At 36.2% G+C, this 14,478-nt stretch overlaps 1 protein-coding gene across 4 annotated transcripts in view; it reads left to right on the top strand.

Moving 5' to 3' along the window:
* Positions 1–14,478, top strand: part of LOC139967551 (nucleolar protein 14-like) — a 37,019-nt gene that overhangs the window by 20,939 nt on the left and 1,602 nt on the right. Inside the window, exons 1-19 of one of the 4 annotated variants that reach the window (XM_071971462.1) lie at positions 509–644; positions 1,129–1,322; positions 1,950–2,084; positions 2,610–2,754; positions 2,933–3,003; positions 4,074–4,136; positions 4,490–4,585; positions 5,211–5,294; positions 5,734–5,891; positions 6,336–6,412; positions 6,984–7,213; positions 7,485–7,536; positions 8,320–8,536; positions 9,222–9,357; positions 10,001–10,165; positions 10,688–10,860; positions 11,602–11,833; positions 12,290–12,411; positions 13,720–13,881. In XM_071971462.1, coding sequence (XP_071827563.1) covers positions 1,137–1,322; positions 1,950–2,084; positions 2,610–2,754; positions 2,933–3,003; positions 4,074–4,136; positions 4,490–4,585; positions 5,211–5,294; positions 5,734–5,891; positions 6,336–6,412; positions 6,984–7,213; positions 7,485–7,536; positions 8,320–8,536; positions 9,222–9,357; positions 10,001–10,165; positions 10,688–10,860; positions 11,602–11,833; positions 12,290–12,411; positions 13,720–13,881 — 2,504 coding nt within the window. In that variant the 5' untranslated portion in view covers positions 509–644; positions 1,129–1,136. Of the gene's footprint in view, positions 1–508; positions 700–1,128; positions 1,323–1,949; positions 2,085–2,609; positions 2,755–2,932; positions 3,004–4,073; positions 4,137–4,489; positions 4,586–5,210; positions 5,295–5,733; positions 5,892–6,335; positions 6,413–6,983; positions 7,214–7,484; positions 7,537–8,319; positions 8,537–9,221; positions 9,358–10,000; positions 10,166–10,687; positions 10,861–11,601; positions 11,834–12,289; positions 12,412–13,719; positions 13,882–14,478 lie in introns of those variants that run through there. The other 3 variants (XM_071971465.1, XM_071971463.1, XM_071971461.1) reach the window with 3 other exon arrangements.

Below are 14,478 nucleotides of genomic sequence, written 5' to 3'. Positions count from 1 at the left end.
GGCGACTTGTTTCAAATAATGGGGGGGGGGGGGGGGGATATGGCTGTCGGAGAGGGGAAAGCGCATGAGGCAGTCCGATGAAATCGGTTCACTTTGTTCCGATTGGGAAGTTTATGGAAATAAATATGCAATTTTCTAAACTTCATCACGTTTGCAGAGACATCCCAGATTGCCAAAATGGTCTTTAAAAACCTTCACGAGATTCTTTTCTTAGAGAGATTAGTCAAAAAGGTTTCAGGAATACATCACTGACCAAATGAAAAAAGAAAGAAAAAGAAGATTTATAAAGCAATATCAGTTCTCGACAGCACAACCAACTCAACAAAATCTTCTGGGAAAATAAGTTCTTAAAAACTAATGGAAATTGAAGCAATAAAAATATTCCTTATTTTCTTATATTTAGTCAAAGTAATATACTGTAATAATAAAAGATCCTTAACATAACGTATTTGGTCAGCTTCTGTAGCAAAGTTCATGACACGTAGTTGCATCGTGATATGTGTCACAGAAATTCAACCCAGTTCTGTGGTATGTGTTCTAAGGCGATAGTACAATATTTACAACAGTCTTACCTTGCCCATGTGGGGATTAGGATAATTTAAGTGGTCATACCTTTGAAGAAACACCGGTAGTTTGCATTATTGGTAACGTTTAATGTAACAAGTGGTGACAGCTATTTTACTTGCAAAATTTTGAGAGGCAAGAAAAGGCATTAATACGATTTTGCCTCCCGGTTTTTTTCCCTAATGTAGTTGAGATTTTTTCTTCTTCTGATTACCAAGATTTGACATGTGTACTGTGTTAGAGGTAGTTTCGCGAAAAGTTGTTTATGCAGCCATGTTATTGAGCTAGGAAACTAATTGAAGTCTAATATTAATATTACCCTAACATTCCTATTCAGGCCATTACCTTCCTATCATAAGTGAAGTTTATTTATGTAGCCTATTACTGAACATACTAAATAGTGCTAGTATAGGCTAGGCTATTTTGGTCTGACACATGTTTTGATCCCCATTCAGACGAATAGTGTGAGTATGTTATAGGTCTGTATTCATCCAAGTCCTGGGGAAATAACAAAAAACATGTTGTTATTCAGAATGTAAATTGAATTTTTGATTATCACTTCAGTTAAAAAAATGGGGAAGACGAACAAAAACAGGAAACGCTTTTCTCAAAAGAAGGCAAAGGTCAAATCCAACAGAGAAGTCAAATCAAATCCATTTGAAATCCGACTCAATCGTCAGAAGCACCCTATTCTTGGGAAGAAGAGAAAACATGAAAAGGGTAACCCTGGAATAGCAAGGTCAAAGGCTGTTGAGAAGGTAATGTTATGATTGCTGTTTGATATAAGCTTGTTGAGTTTCATCATAGAAATTGAACAACTCAGTACAGTATACTTGTCACAGAAATCATATCCTTTGTCTGTGTAACAAATCCATTGTGCTCTGAATTTTGTCTGTTCCCAAATAGTGCAGTTAGCTGGTAACATGCCTAGTCAAGATTCTTGCCAAAATTGTAATTGCCAAAAGCATGCTCCCTCCCCCTTCCTCCCCCCCTCACTTGTCCCTCCCTCTCCTCCTCCCTTTCCCCTCCCATCTCGAAGGAGCATCATGTGAAGCAGTTGTCATTCTTTGATTCTGTGCTAACTCAGAAACATATTTGTGTTTCTTGTTCATTATGTAGGTCAACATAGCTGCCGAAAGAAACTAACTGATCCCTGGCATGCAATGTTCAATGTTCTAGACTTGAAATTTGTGTGTCCAATGTTAATGTACTCTTTTGAAGTTGGCAAGGATCGCTTTGCTTGTTCAATGCCAGAATGTAGATAATGTCAACCCTGTACGACCTAATGAGTATGAAAAATCAGTTATGGTATGGCCTCTATATGCCTCTGTAATGCTAACTCATCAATTTTATATGATTCTTCCTCTTTTTCTTTTTAAACTCAGAGAAAGAAAACTCTACTGAAGGAATATCAACAAAGACATAAAAGCAACAAATTCTTAGATAAAAGAATCGGTGAAAATGACTCCACGATGAGCGTTGAAGAAAAAATGATGGAGAGATTTGCTTTTGAGAAACAGGTAAATACAGTGAGCTATTTTAGTTGTGATTTCTTTATACAACTGCAGCTGTGACTTAAAGCAGAAGACTACTGTTATTATTGTTATTGTTACAATTTAACTCCTTTTGGAGTAGCTTACACTGTTGTGTGATCTTGCAAGCTTAGTCAACCCCAAAAAATCACTGTAAAAAATGTATCTTAGTCCTCTTAAATATGGTAATGTTCCTATATTGTTTTGCTTCTACCCAACACGCTATTTCTTCTTCTCTTTTGTTTTTATTGATATCAACATCAATTTAAAATGGAATAAATAGAGTGATTGATTAAATTAATTGCTAATCATCGATTAAATAGGGAATGTTAATGGAAGTTGTATTAATTGCTATCCATGTAGAAACATTGGCAAACTATAATTAAATTCCTCATTCCTCATTTTCTCACTTATTATCCTTTAATCATCATACTTCATCAATCACTTGACAATGTTTTATAGTATTCCTGCTGAAGATTTCATAATTAATCATTTTTGTGTTTTTTTCTCTAGAAAGTACACGAGAAGTCAGCAATCTTTAACTTAGCTGAAGAGGAGGAAGAGCTGACACACTATGGACAATCTCTGGCTGAGATTGAGAAGTTTGAAGAGGAGCTCTCTGACGTAGGGGAGGAATTTGATGATGCTATTAACGAAGGTAAATAATGTGAAATGTTTGGTGGTTACCACTGGTTAGTCATCACTCTCTTTTTGTAGATCTTTCTTCCTTTCAACTAGCCAAACCAGCTTTAAATCTTAGATTATGGCATAGGTTGTTTTCAAAGTCAAACAAAACGCTATTTGAAAGATTTGTTTCATATATTTTCATTTTCTAGGTCACATGCCTGCTGAAGAAAACTTTGGCGGGTTTTTATCCAAGAAGACAACTGAGGAAGAAGCCGCTGATGTGAGTTCTAGATTATCTTTGTCCAATGAGTTTATCATCATTTCATTCAAATTTAAAATGAAGCCATTATGAATATAAAATGATCGATTTTAATGTAGTTAATAGGTTGTATTACAAATGTTCAAGTGATGCTGACGAAAAGAAATGGTTTCATTTTATTTGGAGCAGATGAAGAGAAGGTATCAGAGAGAGGAACTAAAGGGTATTTTTCTGTTACATGAAAGGAAGGTGGGGAAAGGAGAGCAAGAATTCTTTTTGAGAAGGAACAGACAGGGTAACTTTAGAAGCTGAGGCGTGGAATCAAACAAATAGATCAAAGTGGGGCGGACAGGATGTGAAAGGAGAGAGAGGGGGGGGGAGAAAGGGGGAGGGGGATTGAAGATAAGATAGGGTTGAGCTATCTCCTTGCCCTTTTCCACTTTAGACCAGGCTGAAAGTTATTGTGGAAAATCAACAAGTCATGGTTCTGTTTATTTTTCGTACATTCATAATAATAATAATCAGCAGTTATTTTTACGACGCTTATGCGCCTACAAATGAGAGAAATCTGAGAGGGTTTATGGATTACAACTGACACCTCGGATGGCTTCCAATTCAACGTTTTTACTCAAATTTTGAATCTTTTCAATTTAGACAGTCATTTTAGATGGGAAAACCGTAGATTGCTCTTGAATGAAAAACGCACATTGTTATGAACCGGCCGGGAACGTCCCGATTGCTAAGCCTCATTGCTTCAAATGCCACTGCCTTTATCCACTCGGCCACAGCAATGGCTATTCCTTGTGAATGGCTGTCCCATTCCCACATTCACCACCTACTGCAGCATTATACTGAATTTGGCTTTGATTGTTGCCAGGCTTGAAGCTGCTGATATTAATTACAGTATCATTGTTATGGTTTAGTGCCATACTGCCAATGATAGTCGATCAGAACAGTTCGATGATTATAAATACATTTGATGAGATTTACAGTATTTGAGATGGTCAACAACTTACAGTATTCTGCATTCTTGTTTAATTGAAGAGAAACTTTTTGGATTTACTATTCTTCTCTTTCCCTTCGCTTGGCAGGACAAACCAAAAACAAGGGATGAAGTGATTTTGGATATAATTGCTAATTCAAAGAAGGAGAAGGTAAGGAAACTCACACCACGTCACAGAATGCAATGCAAATGTTTCTAGTTCATGATATGTAATTGTAGGGAAAGTTTTCCTTTCTTGTGATATGCTCGTAGTTACAACCCAAATCAAAGTCCACCTTTGCTAACAGTTGCGCATTTTCTGCTTTTCAGCCAACCTGCCAAATAAAACCAAAAAACTCCGAGTCATCAAAACTAGGACACACTATGAGTTTGTTTGCCATAAAATGTACTTGATAGCTATTGACAGCTCGTGCACATGATCTCGTAGGTCCAGAGGAAGCCGGAATACCAAAGGTTAACATTGTCATGGCCATTTCTAACAACAGAATTTCTTTTGTTTTATAGTTTGAAAGACAAAAAGAAAAGGAAGATATAGAAGATATGACCGATGAACTGGACAAAAATTTCAGAGATGTCAGTCATCTCCTGGCAGGGTTAAAGGTCAGTTTAAATCCTCTTCTTCTCGTTGGGAACAGCGAGATGTATTACAGGTTTCTTTTTCTTACATTTAAATTTAGAAAAAGGTTAAAATAAAATCATTTAAAATTGGATTTGCAGCTGTAAAATGATGTGGAAGTTATTATTTATAGTTTGTAAAGATGTGACCTATCAGACTACAAATTGTGTCATATTCATCTCAGATGTCGCACTTCAATTAATTTTTAATCCAACAATGGAAGACCGCCTGGGAAAATTGTATACAAAATATTGAACAGTTCATTAAGAGTGTTAACAATTTGTAAGCACGATAATGCAAATATGCAATACTATGAAGCCTGGGCTGGAATCAATATGGAAATATTTTATTTCGAATCACTTGAAACATAGAATGTGCTTTTCCTTGATATATATCATGAATCATGAATATAGAATATTTTCTTATTGGATTTCCTCTCCGTCTGTATCGGTCAATGCTGTAAGTTCCTCTTATGCAAAGCTGAACAAAGAGAAAGAAGACCTTCAGCACAACATGAATAATAGTATTCTGCATGGTTTTCATTTTAATCTAATATTTTCATTTTTCTCATATTTTCATTTTTTGCCAAATTATTCAATTTTTCCTCAGGGCAAAAGTGATGCAAAATCCTCTCTGAAGTCAGACGACTACGACATAATGGTCAAGGAACTCATGTTCGAAAGCAAAGCAAAGGTAAGTTAGAGTCAGACTACATTATTCAGATTAAAGTTTTATTTGGTGCTTAATCAATAACCTTTACCTTTACGAGGTGGTAATTACTTTACCTGAAGGAACAAATTTATTTATGAGGTATCGAAAATATTAATAATATCACACATATGCTACATTGCGATAATATCTGTAATGTCTCTATACCACTATTTACTAATTGTCTTTGCTACTATTCAAAAGTAGGAAGTTGGGTGTGATTATTAGGTAAATTAAGGAACCACATCTAGAGAGAGATACGAGATAGAGATGGCGTTTCAACTTGCAGTGGGGATACTACTCTGTCTTTTGTTACAAAGACTGTTGTCTATCACCAGAATATTCCTTTTAATCAATGGTCAGCCGCTTTTACAGAGTATAAATTACCAAATCATTGCTGCATATTGCCTCTTGAATATTTCAGGCAACAGACCGCTTGAAGACTCCTGAAGAAGAGGCCAGAGGAGAGAAAGCGAGATTAGAGAAATTGGAAGCTGACCGTAAAAGGAGAATGCTTGGAATAACGGAAGATGGTGAAAAGAAGAAGTCAAAACATCGCTCGGCAGATGAACTCAACGATTTGTGAGCATTTAAACTTGACATTTTATGGAACAATATCTCTAGGGTGACAGTTTAACCCTGAGAAATGTTATTGCCTTGGCAACTTGAATCAGAATTTTACAAGGAGCCACTAAGTTTGTTATATTGTCAAGAATGAGAGAAAGTTGATTTAATGCTATGTGAATACAATTATGAATTTTGTAAGTTAGATTTGAGTGTATTAGGTCAGCTTTGAAAACTTTGTCAGTATTCATTCAGTATTCATCTCTCATCTATTTCCTACAATGTTGCTGGTTTGTAAAATAGCTTAGACCTTATACCAGAGTCTAATATCTGCATTTGTAATTAACGCCATGATAGTCTCAACTTATGTTTTATTCTTGTTACATGGACTTCCAAAGTGCCAACATTGTTTAATTTAAAGTTTGTACTATATCTCTTCCTTTCTGTTGTTGTTTTTTTTAGTTATGCAATCGAGCCGGAGACCAAAGCAATGTTAAGCTACAAGGATGGGAAACCAACTAATCCTTTATTCCTGGAAGGTGAGTTAGAAAGATACAGCATGGTTTACATTGGGACATTAAGCATGTCAATTATTTACATACAGATACAAAACACTATGAGAGTTGGAGTGAGGAAACTCTCTATACCCCCTTAACCCCCCCCCCACTCCTTCCCTCCTCCCACTATCCCCATGTATGTCATTTGTTTTCTTTTGACAATGGGTGTACACAGCAGGCAATTTCATCTCTGGAAAATGCTAAAACTGTTGAGCTCCATCTTACTTTTCCTCTTGGTTCTGAAAAAAAATTGTAATAGGTAAAATTTGTTGTCTACATTGTCAGACAGATTTGTAATCAAGACAACCCCCCCCCCCTCCACCTCAGCTGAACGAAGAGATCAACTTTAAAGTAAATACTTTAACTCTTTTGAAATAGAAAAACCAAAATAAGTGAACCGGATGAAGTACTTCGCCATAAACTTAAACATGTAAAATGAAATTGGGTAGCAAGGGGTGAATCCAGTCAAATACCCTTCTGTGAAAATAGTAATAAGAAGAAGAACTTTATGATGGGAATTATTTAATAAGAAAGTTCAAATACTCAACTGCAGGCTTCCAAGACAACAATGATGGTGGTGAAGATGACACAGAGGATGGCAGTGTGGTAGCAGATGACGGTCAGTGGAAGGAGGAGGATGAAGAAGTGGATGAAGAGGCGGGGTCTGGAGACGAAGAGATGGAGTCAGATCAAGATGATGAATACGACGACGATTTAGAATCAGACAATGAAAGCCAACATGAAGAAGCAGAAGATGGAAAGGATATTGGGGCCAAAAAGAAGGTTTGAACTTTTCTCATTTCTCAATTTTTTTGGGGGGATTAAACCTTTTGTAAATGTCCACCAGACATAACATTGAATTATTTTGTGATATCTTTTGTAGCAAATGCTGAGAGAGACGAATTTATCATTAAATTTTAATAAGTGACCGTAGATATATTCATGCACAGTAGGTCATAGCCCTAAGCCTGGGGGCCATGCAGCATTTTGAACTTTCTGTAAAGTTATATTAAACTCTATGTTACTTTTTTTTTTTATCTCTTCTTTAACCTAGAAACAAGAAATGATAGCAACTGCTAAGAAGGAGCTACCATTTACATTCAAAGGTAAGTCTAATTAAGTGAGAGTAATTAGGGCTTTTCCCTGCTTTCAACCTCATGGATAGATAAATTTGAAGTTACTCAGATTCGCAAAATGCCTTACTATCTTTCAGATGTAAATTTAATTTCAGCCAAGTTTTATTTAATTTATTGAAGCAAAAGTTGAAATTTTCTGATTTGCAATTTACATGTGATTGGTACATTCATTCATTCATCACATTCACTTCATTCATTTCAATACAGTAATTCAGAGGAAATAATGATAAGGTTTAAACTGTTAGAGTATTAAAATGTTATGAAGTATGTTGAGAATCCTGGTGGACTAGACAGCAGCAGAATCCCTGAAAGTGACCAGGGAAGAAAAGAAAACAGTAACAGCTTGAAGAAAAACGATAAAACTGTTCAAGGATAGTGAAGAATACAGCTAGTACAACCCATCCATTCCCAAAGCACCCTCCTCATCTCTCCTCCCCTCCCCCTCCCCTCCCCCTCCCCTCAAATCTGGACAATTCTCAGTTTAACCTTAAAAAAGGTTTCAATGTAAAACCTTTCTAAATCAGACAGAAATTACAATCAAAATTTGTTACTGCATGTAGGTAACATACAAAAGTGTTTGAGGGATGCATTCTGGGATTGAATGGAATGATTCATTACATACTCAGTAACCTTCATCTGTTAATATGTCTAGGAGGGTGTCTTAGTTTAATTAAGTTGCAAGTATTCTTTAGAGTAATACTTGGAAACTAAATGCTAAAGTGATTGTGTGATATCTTTCTTTATATTTCACAGTGCCTGCTGATTACAACGAACTGGTTAGTCTGTTGTACCAGCGCCCTCACTCAGAGCAGATAACCATCCTGGAGAGAATGCGCAGATGTAACCATCCAAGTCTCGCAGAGGGTAACAAGTCCAAGCTGGAATCGCTCTTGTCTCTGTTAGTGCAATATTTCTGTAGTATAGCCGACGACGAACCCTTAAACATGGAATTAATTCATGGACTTACAAAGTAAGCTCACTTTGATATTGTTATTACCTCTGATAGTACTATCATTTTACAGTATTGGTGTGATTACCCACCAAACAAGGAATTAATTCATGGACTTACAAGGCAAGCTCAGTTTGATTTTGTTATTACCTCTGTTAGTGCTGTCATTGTAAGAGTATTGTTCATGATTACCCACCAAACATGGAATTAGCTCAGTTTGATTTTGTTATTACCTCTGTTAGTGCTGTCATCGTTACAGTCTTGTTCATGATTACCCACCAAACATGGGAATAATTGCCCAGGTCGGCAAAGATAACTTGTTCGAAATGGTTTAATTCATCTTGAAGCCTGACTGGACTGCGAAGCCCTGTGTATACCTCAATTGCTGTATTATCGTCAGGATCACACCATTACAGTCTCATTGTAAGGGGACTGGGCTTGAGAGTGGCTCTTTTCCTACCCAGACCCTATTTTGGGTGTCTTTTCCTAAGAAACTATTCTCCAATAATGAACCCATCGTACAAGTTCCTGTAACCATTGCATGTCATATGGTATCCAGAGTTTCCAAGTTTGCAAGGTTATTGGTGTCCCTGTTACTTACATATCCGGCCAAACTGTATTTGAAAGAGAATTAACAATTATAATTTCTGTAACTAAATAACCCTTCGATGTTCAAATCTTTCTTCTTCTTTTTTTAATTAATCAGACATGTGTACGAGCTGAGCAAAACTTCCCATATTCCAACTGGAAACTGTTTCCGGGATGTCTTGATTGAAAAGTATCAAGACTTTAAAGAAGTCTGTGAAAGAAAAGGAATAGGTCGCTACCCCTCAACATCTGTTGTGAGTATTATTTTGTCGGACATTTTGAGTGGTAGTCTGACAGGCTGGTTGCTAGGTAAAAATGAAATTTGAAAATTGATTCATACTGGTATTACTTGAGAGTATTGTAACTTGAAAAAGAATCTGAGAGATTGACATTTTAAATTTCAGAGTTAAAATGTCTGTGACATGTAGAAGCAAACGACTGCGTATTATAATACAAAGATTAATCACATTGAAGTATGAAAGCTATTAACATAAATTTGCATAACATTTAGACAAGCCTTCCCAATTGGTATCTCATTGTTGAGTTCCTGCTGTTGCTTTCATTCTACATTCGCCGTGATTGGTCCCTGTTATGTATCACCAAATATAAACTTGTCTTACTTTTTGTACCTTATTGCAACCCCATCATTTATTGACAGCACTTTGCATATCTCTGAATAATTTATATTTTAAAGGAACTAAATATTGATGCAGGAAGCAGCATCATTTTGCAAAACTGTCAAAATATGCGTTTTGCTTGTTTTTGACATTTGTTACCATTTTATCATGCCTACATAGTTCCATTTGAAGTGTTTTTGTAATATGCTCGACTGTAATCGAATGATTCTCTCTCATGATGCATCTTTTCACATCAATTTTTCACTTTGTTTCATTTCAGCTTCTGTACTTCAAGTTGCTTTCGTTAGTTTTCCCTACGTCTGACTTCAAACACTGCGTGATCACACCTACTCTCCTCTTCATGGGGGAGATCTTATCTCAGTGTCCTGTCAGGAGTCATTTAGACATTGCTAAGGGCATCTTTATCTGTAACACATTCATGCAGGTAAATATGGCACTTCTCATCTTCTGTAGAAATGCTGTCATCTGAACAGCAATTTAAAGCAATGAATCCCTCATACCAAATTAAATGTTACTCCATATGCTGATGAAAATGGTACCAAAATACTTGATATGCTTGTAAAATGTTGGAGCGCCTGAACTGCTCAGCAGTCGCAAAACCTATCTGTTATGTAGTACAGAGAAACACACCAGACGAGAAAGGATAAATATATGTTACAGAGAAGACTGTAACAAGATTAGCCATTTACAACCATGATCCTGTCATTCATTCTCAGTACTCATTAAGGGGACTTTCAAAGTTATTCATAAAAGTGTTGAGTTTAGAGTACTCAAGGTTTGCCCCCAGTATTCTGTGACACAAAATGATACATCCACGATCTTGAAAAAGAATTTCCTATTATTCCTATTTTATTCTTTTCACCCTAAATACCTTACATTATATGCATGATAATTTCATCAACATTTCTTATCTTGTTTTTGTTTCCTCTGTACATTTGTTCCACAGTATGTCCATCTCTCAAAGAGGATTGTTCCAGAAGTCATCAACTTTCTTCATGGACTCCTGTTTCTGTCGAAAGCCAAAAAAGATCCTGGTAGACTTGACCAAGTCCTCCCTCCGTTCAAACCGATCGGCAAACATAATAATTACCTGGTACTCACAGAAGACAGATCTTCGGTGTAAGTTTCAACTGATATAATACATAAACCAGTAGAAAATACTGAAATCCACTGTCAACATAAGCTCTTTGTGTGAGGTGCATAATTTAGTGATCACATTGAGTGGGAGAAAAATTTAAAAAATGGGGGTGATGTTAGATATTTTGTGAAGAGTTAAAGTTAAGTTATTGTGAATATGATGACTATTCAAAAAAAAATTTCTTATCACTAAAACTTTCTTATCAAATTTTCTTATCAACAAGAAATGAATTAATATTTGTTTTCTCAGACTTTGTAACTTCAATATACAAATTGGCCTTAATTAGTGGAGGCTCAAAATTCTGGGAACTGTTTTGCTGAGAATTAACTGTTTTGCTGAGAATTAACTCATTTTGTTTTAGCTTCTTGTATAACTTCCTCTCAGGTTGATGCTACACTTGGTTATACAGTGAAAATTACTGTAGATCTTTCACATTCTCAATTATTTTCCACCAATATCCTTTTATTGAGAAAGGAAATTTGCTTGTTGAAAAAATACTTGATATTGCTTGTTTCTATGGATACTGGAGCTCTAAGAAAGAAACTTATTAGGCACAAATAAATCTAGTAGGAATGTTAGCAAAGCATACAACGAAGTAAAACAAAATATGCACAAAGTTATTCTAGAAAATAAATCACTCCTTGTAAAATAAAATCCTTGGACCAGTATTCCAAATTATTCCCAAATTAATCATATTTTGTCAACTTTTCTTAAATTTCTAGAACAACTTGTCCAGCCTTTAATATCTCAGACATCTTCAGCACCAGTCATGATTTGTCACATTTGGATAACGACGACTTCAGAATTTGGGCCATGAACCTCACACTCCATCTGCTTCTAGAGTTTTTGAAAATGTACGAAAATCAGGACAGTTGTGTGGAACTATTTGCGCCAATCAAAACAGCATTAAAACTGGAGTGGCTAACCATTAGGAAATATCCAGAAAGAACCCAGGTAAGCTTGTAAATATTGATGGAAGTATGTGGAAATCTACAAAGGTTGTGTGATGATGTACAACTAGTTTATAAAAATATTTATGTACAAGAAGTATTAACATACATTTAAATACAACTTTATGTATAATAGAATGAAAATCAAAATACAGTATCTCTTTGAAATCTCATATCTTAAGGTTTCTGACCAAAACTAAAGAATTTGTGGAAATGTTGTGGAAATACCTTTGAGCCAAGAAAAACACTTTTCTGTGGCAGTGGAATATCTCTATTTTACTTTATAATTGAATTTTCTTTGGAAATCTTCTGGTTTGTCTCCCTCTTCATCTACTTTTTGTCCTTCCTCTTTCTCTCGTTTTCCTCTTTCCTTGTCGTCGTCGCGATTATAATTTTTCCATTTGTGTTCAGGAATTATTATCATCTTGAGATTTGTTTCGTTATTTACTTACCTTTAAAGGAATTACATAAAACTTTGCTTGAGGAGGTTGATGCTTTGGATGGAAAACAAAAGAGAGCCTTGGAGAGGACCAGAAAAAGACCGGTGTCTCTGAAGATGTTTGAACCAAAGTTTGAAGACAAGTAAGTATCAACCACCTGGCTAGTCCTTGATGTGTAGAGCCTGTAATCATCACAGGAAGACCCACCCATTCTGGCTATTAAACCTAGCACTTTGATGTGATTTCATTCTGGGTAATCATATGCACCTTCTGAGACTTTTCCTTCCTGGGTAGCAAAAACTGCAACTGTTTAAAAGTGTTTCCATTGCCACCAATTTAAGTGGTTACCAATCTGGGTAACCACAGCCACTATTCAAGATGGTCTCAGTAGTTGGTTACCATAGCCACCATTTAAGATGATTTTTCTTCTGCATAACCATATCCACAATTCATTGTGGTTTCCTTTTGGGTAACCATATACACTCTCTTAGGTGGTTTCCTGCTGGGTAACCATATCCACCATTTAGAACAGTGTTCCATTATGGGTTACAACCTGTTTAACTTGGCTTCCTGCTGGTTAATCATTTCCACTCTCTTAGATGGTTTCCAATGTGGATAACCATAGCCACCATTTAACAAGGTTATCCATAAGACTCATGAAGTACATGCATTGTATTATATCATTCACCTACTTCCAGATTCAGCCATGCCATATCAGTCCTTTTAAAATAGTGAATTTTCTGCCACGATAGCTGAAGGTCAAGAAAATGTTTCCTTCCCGAAGCCAAACAAAGTGCAACTAGGTGTTGCTATGGTAACCAACAGACAGGATTTCCAACAGGCAGGAAGTCCTAAGGCAGGATTTTTAAGTCACAAAAGCTGATCTGGTTTATACAGAATAATAATAAAGCATATATCTCACTGATATGTAGAGTTCATTTCATTTCATTTTATTTGTTTCTTCACAACATTATTTACATATTTATATAACATATATACAAGAAAATAGCATTGGTACAGAAAATTTACAATCATATAAATATAAGGAAAAATTAGGAGGAATAATATTGTGAAAGGAAGTGTTGTACAAAAACTCTGGAGAGCTTAACAGGGTACAACACTCCCCGATACAAATAATGATATATAATTAATATATAGACATATAAGCCCCACCCACAAATACAACGTCCCCTCCCCTGCCGTCCCAACCAATTTTTCTTCCCACCCAACCCTCCGCATTGCTAACCATCACTTCTCTCCCTTATCCCACACTCTGCACCCCTTCCCCACCATCTTTACCCACACCCCACCTTAATACAATTCTGATGAGTTGATATAGATATCCAGCTGTCATGGAGAACATGTTTAAAGTTCAACAGCATTGTAATGTTTATTGGTTCCTACAAAGGCTAATGTACGACAAACAAATTGTTTTCCTCTTCTTCCAAAGCTATGATCCAACAAGAAAGGACAAGAGTGCTGGAAACAAGGAGAAGAATGAAGTGAGGAAACTGGTCCATAAACACCGGCAAGAAATGAAAGGCGCCATGAGGGAGCTTAGGAAGGACACTCAGTTCTTAGCTCGGGAGAAACTACAGGAACAGATCAACAGGTGAGTAACAACCATGGTTGTGATAAAGCGACTTGAAGCAAGTTTGTGGCTTACATCAGCTGCCTGTATTTGGGATTGTGATGTAAAGCTCCTTATTAGCAATACATGTGCACCATAGATACTGTTGGTCAGTAGCATAAGTGTAACAAGACATTTCAAAGTTGATACCTTAATAAAGAAAATTGTTTTTACATTTCAGAACAAATATGGACATTGTAAGCCTTTACTGAGCACTTTCAGAGTAGATGTATCTGGCCATCGGTTGGGACAATTTTATAATGCTAATCACTATTTATTATCCTTTACTCATCATGCAACACGGCACTTGTACGGACTGTATGAAAATCTTTTATCTGATAGAAACAGGATAGTGATACTGCTCAAGTAAAGTACTTAAAGCTTGTCCTTACCGGGTGTGTCTGGGCCTTAGATAATTTGCATATAAAATACTGGACAGGAGCCCTCACTGTCATCAAGTGATTAGCAAAATTATCAGTGGAATACACATTGTTGTGGAATGAAACATTGGTTTGCTGCCAGTGTATTGAAGAACACACAATGAGTGAATGAAATATGAATTCACTAGGTGAGGTGTGG

The sequence above is a fragment of the Apostichopus japonicus genome, chromosome 5, assembly GCF_037975245.1.
Source record: "Apostichopus japonicus isolate 1M-3 chromosome 5, ASM3797524v1, whole genome shotgun sequence".
NCBI lineage: Eukaryota > Metazoa > Echinodermata > Holothuroidea > Aspidochirotida > Stichopodidae > Apostichopus > Apostichopus japonicus.
Note: the sequence above shows the minus strand (reverse complement) of the source record. Positions and strands in the feature narration are given on the sequence as shown.